At 41.2% G+C, this 15,828-nt stretch overlaps 1 protein-coding gene across 1 annotated transcript in view; it reads left to right on the top strand.

Annotated features, from left to right (window-relative positions):
* Positions 1-15,402, top strand: part of LOC131689470 (protein commissureless 2 homolog) — a 66,188-nt gene extending 50,786 nt beyond the window's left edge. Inside the window, exon 2 of the mRNA XM_058974569.1 lies at positions 14,653-15,402. Within this exon, the coding sequence (XP_058830552.1) occupies positions 14,653-15,143 (491 nt within the window). The 3' untranslated portion in view covers positions 15,144-15,402. The remainder of the gene's footprint in view (positions 1-14,652) is intronic.
* The last annotated feature ends 426 nt before the right edge of the window (positions 15,403-15,828 follow it).

Here is a 15,828-nt window from a genome sequence, read left to right as displayed (position 1 = left end):
AAGAAACACGAAAAGCCTTTTTCATAAAGATAGGTGCTTCCCTTGCAGTGCTAGAAGCTGCTCAATTTTTACCTTCTAATGCTCAATATAATTCCTCTAGAATATTTACAATAGTCCAATTGCGTGAAAAACATAGCCAAAGACAGCCCAAATTGCTAATATTACACTATACCGGAGATATATGAAAAATTAATTTTCTATCATCAACGTAAACTGTCCCTGGCAGCACGGCTCCTTCGGAATCCAATCAGACTAATTGCAATAACTTCAGTTCTAGAGCTGATCCTGGTAACTGTTAATACTCACATGAAAGGCAACAGTCACATTTATTAGTCTTACTAGTTTTTGTGAGCAAATCTAGACCAATGAAAAGTTATAGCTGTTGAAAAATGTTGTTGTCCACAAACAATATGGGCATGCATGGGTTAATTCGTTTAATCAGCATTTCCTTAATGTTGTCCTTCGGCTAACTTATATTACCATGTAGAGGTGTGTGTGAAGGGGATGAATACCCCACAACCGAACCACACCCCAGCCTATCTTGGTATGCCTACTTGGATTGGGATGAGAGTGGAGTGGGTTTGAAGAGGGTGGATGAGGTGGTCGTTTGAGGGGGATCTGTTGGGCGGCTTTGTGGGAGCGGACTAGTGGAGGGGAAGAGATTTAGGGAAGGGCGATGTGTAATGGAGAGGGGGCCAACCCTCCGCTGTATACTCCTAGCTACGCCTCTGGTAAAATACAGAAAAATTAAACATGTCCAAAAAATTACCTTGTCGATGTTCAGAGTGATTGCATAACCTATCTATAAGAGAAGGAAATCGTTGATGATTATTGCAGCCTTAGACTGCCCAGACAGCGCGCAGTGGGATGGCGTAGGGAATCTTTCATATGGGTCAGGCCTTTGTGTTGTTTTCGGCTTCAATTTTGGTTTATGCAAGCACAGTTGTGAGAATGATGACGATCACGTAGTATCGGCCTGGAGCGAGTAGGCACCACATTAGCAGACCAGGGGATTTCTAAGAACGAGAAAATGGAAAAGGGAAGGGGATAAATTCTGATATTGATATATTTTAGAAAGATATAGATGAGGGACATATAGGGGAGACCGCGGCTTGCCGTTACATCTCGAATCGGGACATTGAGTGTTCTTCCTTGGACCTGAAGAGATTCCATTAGCCGATACCTGGCGGAACTATACTCGGATGGAGCAATGAGAGGGAACCCAAACCAAGCTAACCTGGAAATATTTGTCAGATAAAGTACTCAGTTGCTCCCGTATTTTACCCCAAAAATACGAGGAGTGTTTCATCGAGCGAATAGCACCCCTTAATATCCAGAAAGACTGATGCCATCTGGCCTTCGCTAGCATAGGCCATTTGAATTTCAGTTGAGAGTAACGCAAGGAAATCGTTCGTCCCTTTGCGTTTACGGAAGCCAAGTTGTGTAGAGGACAGTAAGCCGTTTACTGTGACTCAATTGTCGAGACGAAACAAGAATATTTATTCGAACAGCTGTCGATACGAGTTGTGATCGGAGGCGGGTTTTCTTGTTTTTTGATGGCGATGACATCGTGAGGGGATGCGGTGTGGTAGGTCTTCTATGCTAGGGTGGAATCTGGACAAACCTTCTTGACGAAGTCGAACATCCAACGGTTTGAATATTCCTCGTGTCGCAAAGGTTGCTCATCGATGTTCCTGTCGTTGGTCCGGCATCTGCGTTTCTAACGTCGCGTACTGCCGGTGGCTAATAGATAGCCCGTCGTCCCGGCTTTGGGAGTCGTATCGAGTCGAGTCTTCGACACGGTCAACGTAGACAATAATAAGCAACAAATGTGTAAGGAAAGCAACAAATGTGTAAGGAAAGTCAAAAATAACTTATCTTGAAACTAGCTTCCAACGACGCTTATACAGTAGCGCTCAACAGTGTTTTGTAGGTACTTCATTTCCTGCATTTTCTGAGAAATGACATCCTTTCCTTATGTTTTGTTTTACAGTTATGGTGTCTTTGGCAAAGTTGTTACATGGCATTTAGCGCTTTATTTTATCATTTCATATTAGTTCGGACTTCAGTCGCTAGGGCAGTGCTGTTAATGGTTTAGACCACTGTAGAACTGGCACATTTCGGGATTTTTTCTAAACGCAATAAAGAGGTAAATCGGAGTTTTGAAAAATGGGATTTATAATACTTGTTGTGAAGCACTAAAAATATTTTTTTAAAGTTATTTTGTCACCAGATGGCGGATTTTTCCCGATAACACCTTTTTTGGAAAACGGCCGGAAACCTATCTCCCGTAATGTTAAACCCAGAGCATAAAACTAAAGTTTTTACGATTACGATATAACAATAGCAAGCGACGTACGTGGTATTTTTTCGTCGTTAGACTTTTCTGTACTCCTTTGTCGATAACAGAGATGCCAATATTACCGACGAAATACCACCTACAAAAGACTTTTGAGCACTACTGTATAGCTGGGGCTATTATTTAACTCTCACTATGCGAACAAAAGACTGAGGAATGTGGTCTTTAGAACGAGCACAAAACAATACCGAAACAATGTGCCCAATAAAACACTACACAGAGATTAAAATACTTCATAACTGTCTGAGATTTAAGGCACGAATGATTTACAGGTACTATGAACTTCCACTAGATCTTTAAGATATGCTGAATAACATACCGGTTGGAAATATAATGAGCTCTAATTTCAAGCCATCCATTTTGTTCCATCCATGTCAAATCTCATGCATATGCCATCAATACAACAAACACACAATTGTGCGATACCGTATGGAAATATGCCAAATGGCTGCTTTGTACCAAAGAGCGTCAGACGAGAAAAGTTCCTCACTACCGCGTAGAAGGTTCTCTCCCGTGTTCTGTGAAATGAGCGCTCGAAGGTGCGATACGAATGACGGACGATATCATAAGTAGGGATTTCAGGTGTGAACCTTTTCCCCGCGAGCCTGTATCGCGGTATTAAACCCCTTAGTATCGGTAATATACAGGTACCTAATCAAATATTTAGGGGAATTGTGGGAAAAACCGACACTGTGGGTAAAACCGACACCCCACAACTTTTCCTAGAAATCAATTTTTTATTCATTTCATAATGATACAATATTATTGGTACGTTTATTTAGAGCATTTGAAGAAAAATTGGATTTACGTTAGTGCGCCGAATGTCATAAAAATTAACAAAACATTCGACAGCAGCGTTCATACTCGTCTGGATGTAAAATTTCGTTGGTAGATTTTAAGGTTTTAACCGAACGAAAGCTTTTCAAATCACCCCATTTTTCAGTACCTATTATTATCGGCCTGTCCTATGATCAACTAGGTGCATTGAAGACGAGTTTAAAAAATTCAATATTTTTAATTGCTTTTATAAAAAAATGTGCGCTGTTGGGGTAAAACCGACACCCTATGGTTAGGGTAAAACCGACACCCTGTTAAGATGGTTGTGTATAGTTGCGATTCATTTCAAAATACTGGGGATCTTTGTGACACTTCAATTAGCCTATTAGAACACTATAGTATTAGCAGAAATACTCAGAAATACTTTTATTGTGTTTATTTCTTGTAAGTCTCTTTAAAAATCAAAAATTGGAATTTTTGCTTATCTGATTCTAACGAAGCTTTTGCTATTTCTGCAAAAAGGTCATCAAACCGAATTTCTAGTGTTCTCTTGGTTTGTCATAGACGAATTTTATCACAATGAGACAATGATATTATGTATACTCCAATAGATCGTTGATGATCAGAGTCCGAAAAATCAAATCTGAAAAAGATAGTTTTACTAAGAAGTGTGTGTGTGTCACTTATAAGTGAATGAATCCAATTAGCAGAACGTAGAACGCTTGAAAATCTTCTCTTATGAAATAAAATGACACTGGAGGTTGCAATGATGTGCGCAAGGATTATTTGGAAATACTCATATCAATAAATAATCTTATGGCATAAAATACTCTTATTTATAGTACTACGCTTTCGAACTTTCTTCCCCTCACTACATGATGAAGCAATAAAAAGCACATATTTGCATCATACATACTCACACTTTATTAATCACGCATATATCTCATTTTTAATAAAGATAAAGATTTTAATAAAGTGGAGAGAAAATAAATTAAAGGGGGTGTCGATCTTACCCCTATGGGGTGTCGGTTTTACCCGCAGTGCTTACAAAAAGTCACTTTGTTTTCCAAGTTTTACAACCAATATTTTTTAATGAAATTAATTTTTTGAAGCGCTGAAAAAATTAAGTCTTGTTAGGAATTTTCTGAAGAAGAATTCTGCATAAAAATTATAATTTTATTGGTTTTCTGGCAACTTAGAAAAAGTGTTAAGCTTAAGGTGTCGGTTTTAACCATAATTCCCCTACAGTAAAAGAGACCAGAAACACTCCAGAGTAAAATTAAATATTCAAAATGATGATTTTATTGGCCAACTTATATAAGATGTACTGATCGATAAAGCATATCTAATGTGTCGTTTGCTTAGTAACAGCATCACAGATTTTTGCAGTTAATTTGCTTACTAATGCATCTTCTTTGATTTTGAGCTCGTGTGTGCATTTGGGATGTAATTGTTTGGTTTCAATCGTTGCTAGATGAAAGAAATCCTATTTTCAACAGTAAATCTTAGCCAGAATGTTAGTAAAAAGCGAGTGGATCGATAAATAATCTACAGCATAGCGAGAATACCGAGAATAAATGCTAGATTATTCTCGGTATTCTCGCTATGCTGTAGATTATTTATCGCTTCTATCACCTACCGAGCACAACACAGAGTAATTCACTTCACAGTGGTCTAACGTATTTGTACAGTTTTCCTACTGTCTTCTTATTGGCTCCAGCTAGACTAGTTCAAAAAGATTACTGTGAACTGTCCGATATTAACGGACTGGAAGATATGTTGAACAACACCACCAATGATGCACAGTCATGCTCCTTCGGCAATTCTGCTACGATCACACAGATGATGCTACCGAATAACCAGAAAATAATGCGAAACTATCTTATAATGCAAAGCTCCTAAACATTAGAGATGTTGCACTTGGACAACTTATGTTTGCTGTTTGAAATGTACCACGGTTTAAATATATCACGCTAAATACATAGCGACCGTGATATAATCGAGATAATACTGTACCTATAACTTAATACTACGTTCACACTACAGAGTTAAAACACGTTATAATAATTAGCAACAAGAAAAATGTCATCAAGCTAGCGTTAAAACACGTTATAATAATTAGCAACAAGAAAAATGTCATCAAGCTAGCGTTAAAACACGTTTTAACTCATAGTGTGAACGTAGTATACGAAAGGCTCTAAAAGTGGCCATCTAGGAAAAAAAGGAGTTTTTCCCGCAACGTTAAAAAATCTATCAAATCGATCACTACATTGATTGATTTGCAACAAGATTGCGAAAGGGAAACGAAAAAAACTTTTTTTCGATTAAAAAGATGGTCGCTTTTTGAGACTTTATCCAATGATCTTTATCTGTTTAACCTTTTCTGCTGAATCCTGTTTCGATTTCGTCTCATCAGAATCTGTTACCGACTTAGCATCATTTTGACGGATTTGTGTTCCAAACCAAACAACAGTTACTGGTCCAACGATTTAATCGATGGATTCAGTCATTTGACCCTTTGATCGATTTAGATTTTAGCCATTAGTTAAATTGAATTAAGAAGCGGATCCTTGGTATACAATATTACAAAGGCGTCACGACAAATAGATAGCTGTATTGAGGAGAAATAAAAACCGAAAAAATCTTTCATTCCTTACTCTGCTGCATTACTTGCGAAAATGAACCAATCTTCTGCAGAAATGTTCAGCTTACCGTTTGTGTGTCTGTGTTCAACGTTGATATACGAACATGATGAAAATGCTGAGCACGGGATTATGAATTCGGTTCTATTTACTTTGTCGGTAGCCATAACGAGATTTACGATAAAAATGGCATTGCATGAGTGCTGGCTGCATCACAGCATAGGAAAGGCGAAGGAATACCGATTATATGAATTGGAACAGGTCGCCTTTTGGGAGCGTGCATGTCTCTTTAGTACCTTTTTCCATCTTTTGAAAATAAATAAAAGAACTCCAAATGGCCTCAGAAAAGATGTTCTGTTGGCAGCTGCTGAAGAGGATGAATAAAATAATTTGCGAAAAAATGTGAGGTTTATGATACACAATGCTCTTTCACTGTTGAATTAGGAAATCCGAAACGGTGTTCTTCAGAAAAGCTGGATGTGCTTCTGATTTGTAAAAGAAATGAACATAAATGACCTAATCTGCATAAGCTGGCCCTTCTCTATCACGTTCGTGCAGCATAAAAATTGCCACTGAGGGCAATCAATTTATTTTTTCTTACTATTCCAAAAATAAGCATGCGAATGGGATATTTCGTTAGTTCTGTTTGGAGTGGGGCACATGCATGTGTATTTCACCTTTGATCCTTCGATTTGTTACATATTTTCGTAGTGGTGACACGCCAGCAAACAACTAAGTTTTCCTCCATATGAAATCATCATATCCGTCACCATATGATGCACTATCGCTGCTTCCTATTTGATCCGTTCATGGGAAAATAACTGCACAGCAGCAGTCAGTGGCTTCCTCGCGAAACGGGCCTGGGTCGCAATGTACACATCTGTGTGCTGGCAAGGAAGCTTTCTTGTTCGTTCCCTCCGTTGTAATGTAAATATGTATGTAGCACCCATAGACGTGCTGAAGCGGCTTCAGCTACATCCCGTCCGACCACTTGCAGAAGGGAACTAACAAGTCAATAGTCGTTCCGAGTAGATGGGCAAAACAGTCAGTGCAACACATCCCACCGACTACACAAGAAATCGGATGTTTGCCTCTTGATGTGCCTCCTGCAACCATCTCCACCGTCACCACATTTTCCACATGACTCACACTTGAAAAACTAATAAAAATAAAATTATTGCTGTAAATACAAAAGCGGACAGCCCGCCTGAAGACGTTTCCTTGTGCGGCTTCTGTTGTTATACGTGTGCACCACTGCTGTCCGTTTTGGCATAGGGCTGTGGATATCGTTTCGTTACGTTCGTTGTCGAAGATTTGGGAAAAGCAAGAAATTTATATGATCCATGAAACCATGACTTCACCGATGTGCCTGTGCACGGCTCCGTCGAAGGTGTGGGAAGTTTAATTTTCTTTCTCCCCTCTTTGGTATTCCGGCTGCTGTATCCTCCTGCCCCGGGGGAATTGATCCCTTTTCTGCCGGCGGATTGCTTCCTTCCAAAGGAAAGACACTTGAGTTTAATTAGTGACTTTTGATATAGTTTGAACGTTGCGTTTCGGGGGAGGACGATCCACCACGTGAACATCCGTCGGTTACTGATGAGGCGTCAAAAATCTGGTGCTTAACTTTGGGGGAAGGGAATAAATCAACGTGGGATTGACTGAGCTCTGCCTTGACGAGGTTTAATCGTTTGGACGGAAAGGAATGACTCAGTTCGGGATCCGGTCGATGGTGGCTTCGTCTGTGTCAATATTGGTACGCGAAACAAAAGCGTTACTACTCTGATAGTTTTAAATGACTTCATTGGAATTATCATTAAAACATTCCCCCTTTTGTATGGACGTTTTTTATGAGATACCAGCAGATGAAAGATGATGCTCTAATTTGAGTTGCATTAGCATTTTTAGATGAAATTGGATCTGCTGCCAGTATGTAATGTAATGATGGTGAATTTGTTTATGAAGACATACATATAACATATGCTTTCTCTCCTAAAGGGCTTGCTCGTTTAGTGAAGCTGTTCTCCTTTCTTGTGTAACATTTTTAATCTGCATTTATGATCATGTATTGATTGGAATACATATTTGGAACTTATATCTAATACAATATATTTTTGATTTAAAATACTACGAATTTTGCGATACATGAAGGGAAACTGACACTATGATATTCCTTGGATGCTTGTAAACCTGATATCGAATTTTTATACGTGCTTCTCTCAAATTTGTCAATTGGAGGCCATATTGTAAAACTTTCAAACAAAATCAAGTCAAATGCGTACGGTTTCGTTAGAAGTTATAGAAATCAAACGATTCCAGAGCACACTATTATAGTGATAATAGTTTTAGATTTACAGTGCTTATGATTAGTATGTACTTAAGTTTTATAATAAAACCAAATTGCTGAACCATCTTTTAGATGAATTTATCCTTTGGAAGTTGTCAAAAATTTGTCTAGAACTGCAAAATATTCGAACTAGGAAATATTTTAAATTTTTTATTAGTTTTATGATAGTTTCAATATAACCAACTATAATACCTCTAAGAAGGATGACGCATACAATTGTCAAACACCAACTTTTATCTCTAAATCCGAACTTTTATTTCATATTTCAAAACACTGATTACCTTAATTTGATAGTTCAAATTACATTCAGATTCAGCGCGATATTTATAAGTTAATACAATATTCTGGAATGCGGAGGCGGATTTCACGTAGTTATTAAATTGAAAGGAATCATTCGTTGTACGCAGCTCACCGGTATTAGGTTCCGAATCTTCGCACATAGGCTTTGAGCTTTTCTAATCCGAAAAAGTGGCCAATGATGCTCTATAATCGAAACAAAAAAGTGAAGGTAATGTCCGCACACCATGCGGACTGTATGCCAGACCGTGGTGAACGACCGCGCTTCGTTGCAGAATGGTGCACGATTTTTTTCGTCAGAGTTTGTCAGCTTACCTTTATCAAACAGACAGTCCGTAAGTTCAGCGAATGGAAAGCTTTCCGAGCGCAGTCTGCAACGAAGGCAGTCGGCTAAAATGCCCTCGATACTGACCAGGAACTGTCGCTCTGTGAGACATTCGCCGCTATCAGAAGTCAACGAAGCTAGTAATTCACAAGCTGCCCTTCCAGAGTCTGGTTCAAGACATTGCGCATGACTTCAAAATTGAGCTACGCTTCCAGAGCTCATCCGTAATGGCTCACAATCCTCTCGAAACATTCCAGATGGTGCATAGCCATTGAAAAGTTCTTTGAAAAAAAAATCACTGTCATGACGGGAAAACGGCTCAATCTCGAAATACTTTGAAGTCCTTCTCGTACTCCCTTCCAAGATTCGGCCAGCTGCCCTCGTCAACTTTCGCTTCCTGGCCTTTATCAACTGACATGGCCATATTTTCTACTGCGAAGTGACGCTAAACTAGATCGTCTAGCTCTTGATTGCCTTGCCTATTGGAAACATGCAAGGTACATTTCGCTGAATTTGCTTCATCACCAGTATTCCCGCAGATCCACCAACTCATCCCCTAAAAAATCGATGTTTCAAAAGCAGCCAATGCAGGATCTTCGTGGAACCAATGTTGGACGCCGTCCTACAAATTGTTCAACAGGCGTCCATTATTGGACCTGTGTTTGACGATTTTGAAACAACTTTTTGGGTTTCTCACTCGGTAGACGCGTCTTGGTGGCCAGAGGATCATCGTAGAAACGGGGTGGAGGCATGGATTGACGTAACGACTTTGGTTCCAGGCATGGAATGGAGGGTAGACGAAGGCTACACCGATAGCGATCATTTAGCAATCCGCTTTAGGATCAATTATGGTGTGCAGCATCCGAGGGCGGGAGATCCCTGTCAGGTACGCGAGTGGAAGTCCAATCACTTCGACAGCGAAGCTTTTACCGCGGCCCTGGGACTGGAGGCCAACACCGACAGTCTAAGCGGTAATGCGCTGGTAGCCGTTCTATCACGCGCGTGCGACGCCACTATGCCGCGAAAAACCCTGCCAAGAAACGGCAGATGCCCGGTATACTGGTGGAGTGCCGAGATTGCAGCTCTACGATCAGCCTGCCTCAGAGCTATACATAGGATGCAAAGAGCCCGCACCGAGGATGCAAGAGAGAACCGCCGTGAAGTGTTTCGAGCTGCGAAATTGGTCCTTAACAAGGCCATTAAAAGCAGCAAGAAAGTGTGTTTCGACAACCTGTGTGAGAGTGTCAACGCGAATCCGTGGGGTGAAGCCTACAGAATGAACAAAGCTCCAGGGCGGGATGGAGTTCCAAACAGCGCTCTCAAGGCAGCGATCATAGCGAACCCGAACATGTTCAGGCTAGCTATGCAGAGATGCCTTGACGAGTGCTGTTTCCCCGATATTTGGAAAAGGCAGAAATTGCTGTTGTTACCGAAGCCCGGGAAGCCGCCAGGCGACCCATCGGCGTACAGACCAATCGGTCTGATCGACACGTCTGGCAAATTGCTTGAGAAGATCATCCTCAACAGGCTAACCCCGTACGCAGAAGGTACGGACGGTCTGTCATGCAACCAGTTTGGCTTTCGGAAGGATAAGTCCACGGTGGACGCTATCAACTTAGTGATAAAGACTGCCGAGATAGCGATCCAACGAAAAAAAGGCGAGGCATTCGATACTGTGCGTTAGTGACACTGGACGTGAAGAACGCATTCAACAGCGCAAGCTGGGATGCCATCGCGCCCTCGTTACACCGGCTTAGCCTACTGGTGGGTCTGTACCGAATCCTGGAAAGCTACTTCCAGAACCCCGTACTGCTATACGAGACCGATGCCGGTCAGAAAAGGGTTCCGATTACCGCCAGAGTCCCGCAGGGCTCGATCCTAGGCCCGGTGCTATGGAACCTCATGTATGACGGGGTTCTGAGACTGAAGTTCCCTCCTGGGGTCTAGATCGTCGGCTTTGCGGATGACGTAACCTTGGAGGTCTACGGGGAGTCAATCCCTGAGGTAGAACTAACTGCAGAACACGCGATCAACATGGTGGAGGAATGGATAAGCGCGAGAGGCCTGTAGCTCGCTCAGCATAAGACGGAGGTAGTTATCGTCAACAACCGCAAGTCGGCACAACATGCCGTTATCCATGTGGGAGAAGTCGTGATCATCTCACAGCGGAGTCTGAAGTCTCTCGGAGTCATTATAGACGACAAGCTGACCTTCGGCAGCCACGTCGAATATACATGCAAGAGAGCGTCGACTGCTGTTGCGGCACTATCGAGGATGATGTCCAACAGCTCAAAGGTGTGCGCCAGTAGACGTAGGCTACTGGCAGGCGTTGCCGTATCTATCCTCAGGTACGGCGGCCCGTCATGGTCAAGAGCACTGAGGGTAACCAGTTACCTACGGAAAAGAAGAGCGAGTGTATAGGCGTATATGTGGACTGCCTCATGCCATGATGGGAGGGTCGTAGCGTAGTATGTTGGGACTTAGCTATCGATGCCTCGTGGCGTGGCAGAGGATCGAAAAGGTGAGCATCCAAGTCAGTCTCACACGAAATATTAAGGGTAAGCACAAAAGTCAGCCTCACATGGTATGTTAGAGGTGATCACAAAAGTCAGCCTCACAAGGTATGAAAACGGTGAGCACCCAAGTAAGTCTCACATGGTATGTCAGAAGTGGGGCCTAAGAAAAATGTCCCACATGGGATGCCATGGGGAGCGACAGGGGTGTAATAGAGTGGTACGATTGAGAGTGAACCAGGTGATAGGGTGAGCATTCAAGTCAGCCTCACATGGTTTGTTAGAGGCTAGCACAAAAGAAAGCCTAGCAAGGAATGAAAAGGCGAGCACACAAGTAAGCCTCATGTGGAGTGTAAGAGAGTGAATTAAGGTGTGACAGAGAGAGCACCCAAGTAAGCCTCATACAGGACGTATGAACGCGTGAGCGAGAGTGAATGAGTACATCAAGTACAGCCATCCCCCAGAAGTAATACCGAGAGGTAGTCCCTGGGGGAAGCAATGGCGGAGCCCAATAGAGTTTAGTCGGTATTAATGGCTGCGTCACCATTAGAGCTGGACACACCCCCAGTACACCCCGTGTGGTAGCTTGACATCTACTAATAGTACATGTACTGGGCTAGTACGTAAATGTATTCTCCATTGTAAAAAAAGAGGAACATCTTGTTAACCCTCGAGTATTTTCAACATTACCATCATACCAGTTTTTTTTCGATTTAATCAACTAATGACCATGACAATCCTTTCAAGAAATGAGTTTGCTCGCCAGCTCGTTGAAAATGCAAATACGCTGCAACAATAAAAATGATACCAAGATCGGTTCTAACTTCGATACCCAAACTCTCGATCACCTTGGTCAAAAAACGATGTTTTTTGCTGCGATTAACCGGTATTGCGATTCCTTAGTCGAATCTAACAGTTCGATCAAATCGATGAATAACAAAATTAGAGTCAATCTTTAATTTAATATTTGGGTATAAAAAAGTTTCGGTTACAATGGTTTTAGCCACATTACGTTCGCTCAAGAAGTTGAAAAATTTGTCTTTGCGCGTTTTTAATGAACGAGTATTCCAATTTAATAAATTACTTAAACTTTAAATTAATTACAATTTTGCTAAATTTTCACCCAGTTTCAAAAATGGACGTACAATTTAGCATTGCAGTCATCCATTGAAACATCGATTGCTGCAAAAAATCATCGTAATGCTACATAGATCGGTTAAGGCAAACGAAGCGTTGTGTTAAAACGAAATTGGAGCCGTGATTGTCATCGTTCTTATAGCCGTCTTACCTGCCACTGAAGTATAAGAAGACGCACCATTGTAGGATGATGAGATGGAGATAGATCCTTGTATAGATAAAGAAGTGGTATTTCTATTTTGACACTGCTGGATTAACACGTTTAAACATGTTTTATTGAAGTGTATCTGAAGATGTAGGTATTTTTTTATTTGTTGCTTTGTGCGAGAATTTATAATTTTCTCTCAAATAGGGCATGCCCAGAAGTTCGATTTATGGCTTCCCCGACCATTAGCGCATTTGAAACATTCTGTGGTTTCTTTAACCGTACAGGCGTCATTTGTGTGCGATTTGTCACCACAGATCATACACCCTAATTAAATATAGCTCCTGGATAATTCCTGAGCGTGCTGGCGTATTGATGCCTTTCTCTTCATACGAATTACTTGCGAAGGAGAAAAACCAAGTAAATTTATCAATTCGTTGCATATTTCGGCATTGCGATAACCCTTTGAAAATATCTGTCATATCAAATGAAATCATATGAATAAAATTTATATAACTTCTCCGTAAAATACAGGAGAATTCGTTTGTGGTGAATCAAGCCATCCGTTGTAACACATCCGTTCTCCTCCTCGGCCAATCTGAGAAGAGGCTTTCACGTCCGGAAGGTACGTTGAAAGCTCAGTTTGAGTACGATCATCTTTTTATTGCGTTAAGAAAAGCTCCAGTTCAGTTAAAAAAAATTACAAAATCAAACATAAATCAAATGAAAATTGCTATAATTGAATCGACTGTAAAATGTACTTGACCCTCGGGGACAGCTGCCACGGAATACAAACCCCGCTAGATTGTCTATCATTTTCGACAACGGCAGACTGAATTTGTGGCACACTTCCGTCATCCTACTGTCTGCTTGGGGGAAGCTGAGCTCCGTATTTGTTTAAAGAATTAAAACCTCACGCTTCCTTCCGACCGGTGAGTGATGTTGCAGCAAGAAGCCCTATCGAAAAAAAACCGAAACATCTGCTTGCGTTCCAGTGACCATAGAGTGCATTTTTAAAGACCCCTTGAATACAGCTTTCCAGTTACTCTACGGCTAATAAATGACTAATGTGTATTTCTTTTCCATTCATGTACCTTTCCGATGCCAGGCAGGGCTTCACCTTCCATCATAACCTGAAAAGTATGAAATTTACTACTTCCTGTCTATACGCAGTCCCAGTCAGTTTCGTTTGGTGCTTATAAATTTTCAATTATCCACTGCTTTTGTTGCGCGAATGTTCCTACTGTCCCGGTCCGGAATAGATTTACAGGTATAAAATGAAGAAAAGGTGAGAAGAAGGGATTTGGAAAAGGGTCATTTTTATTAATTTCTATTGCACACATTTGGACGTGTCTGCCCGCCTGGAAGCGATTACATTTCACATTTTGTGAACCGTGTCGAGTTTCCATCAGGCACGCAACATGGTTGCCACACATGGTGAATGGATACGAGGCACGGTCACGAAATTACGGTTAATGAGAGGAAGCGGATATTGAGCCGTGTGTGTTGCGAGGGACCTGCCAACTGGAAAAGAATGGAAAGGTTAAATGGCAAGGTGATAAATTTCTGGGCAAACAGCAACACCTCACATAGCCGGGTCTGTTTCATGCAATTGACTGGTCAGAAATGTGAAATAGATAGAGTGTACCCGCCACAGTAGAAAACATACAGTTTCCAAGCGACACGCAAGCGACATGATGCGCGCCATGTGATCTGAAATTTATTTGGCTTATTGTGCCCTACACAACAGTTTCCAACGGCGCAGTGTAATGTTATGCTAAAAATATTTCCTCAGCTTATCGGTGGGATCGGTTGCTATATGATCCGAAATGAAAACAGATTGGCTCCGACTACCGACTAATCAGCTGATGATTATTATTGATTCGAGGCTTTCTGCTGACTGGACGACTCTCCAGGAGGGACTTATTTCTGACTCCGTTTTGCTCACAGCATCCTACCCCAGCTGTGATAATTTTCTATTCTTCTTCTTAAAAAAAACCTGGTTGACACGATTTGACAGACAGTTTCAAATTTAGATCCGTACTTTTGAAACGAAGTGTCACTAATGAGTTTCGGTTTTATTTTTACCTTTCTTTTTTTTTTCTTGTTCCAGTGTTAACTGCCCGGTCGCAAACGCTGTCTACCGTGGACGTAGAGACACCTCCTCCCTATGACGTTGAATCCCTACCGAGTTATACGATCGTGTCTGGTTTGCCCAGCTACAACGATGCGATAGAGCAGCTTAAGCAGAAACAGCAGCAGAAATGTGCCGACTACGGGCCGGTCAAAGTTCACCGGCCGTCGGTTATCAAACTGTTCGAGTCCCAGTCACAGGATCTGATGGGTGGGGCCAAGCTAGAAGAAATCCGGTATAATTTTGCAAACAGCCGCTCGACCAGTTTGCTGGTAGGGGCCGAGAGTTTTGCCGAAGCTACGCCGACGACGAGCACCAGCTCCAATCAGATGACAGCAGTGGTGGTACCAAACTTTAAAGGCCAAATTATGACCGGAGGTGGCGACGACGTTAGTCCTATGGGTTTGAAAAAGTTCAATGTTTGTAGGTATACAATTGAAAACGATCGTAGTAGTGGAATGGGAAGCTGAATCAATAGTTATTGCTATGAATAAGGGAGATCTTACGTGAAACGATGACTGTGTTATTAATAACTAATTTATTCAATCATAAAAGACATTGTACATAGTAAATCTACACAAAGGTAATACTAAGGCTGGTGATATTGTTGCTGTTGCCTCACACTAGTATCGTTAGAAGGAAACTATTTTGTGCGAGATATAGAGAGTGTGTACCAGTGATGTTAACAATATTTCTTAACTTAAGCTATCAAAAACTAGAAATACAATGTTTCCATATGAAATTTCTCTTCGACATGTTTAATTAACAATTATATCACAGTCCGATGAATTGGGTTCAGATATTCTGTTACCATTCTAGTTTACATTCCTTCTGTCTGTATCATATTTCTACCATCACACAAATCTTGCTCAATTATTCCCGCAGTTTATGCGGGCCTCTATAAAAACCAATTCAAATTATAATTGGCCCACACTCACTTGGGTTGTCGTTTGAACAGCAATTGTTATTTTAAAGTGATAAATTTATCTGATGAAGTGTGAAAATCAATCAACGTTGCATCACAAACAGGTTCCAATCTTGAATTTTCAAGAAGTAGAGATCAGTATCACCTAATTCTATATCTTGAACACACCCAAGTTCTACTGAAATGGATTGCCATCATTCGCTATCGAGGGAAGTGATGTAGCAGCTCTC

Source organism: Topomyia yanbarensis, chromosome 3, assembly GCF_030247195.1.
Source record: "Topomyia yanbarensis strain Yona2022 chromosome 3, ASM3024719v1, whole genome shotgun sequence".
In the NCBI taxonomy this organism is placed as follows: domain Eukaryota; kingdom Metazoa; phylum Arthropoda; class Insecta; order Diptera; family Culicidae; genus Topomyia; species Topomyia yanbarensis.
Note: the sequence above shows the minus strand (reverse complement) of the source record. Positions and strands in the feature narration are given on the sequence as shown.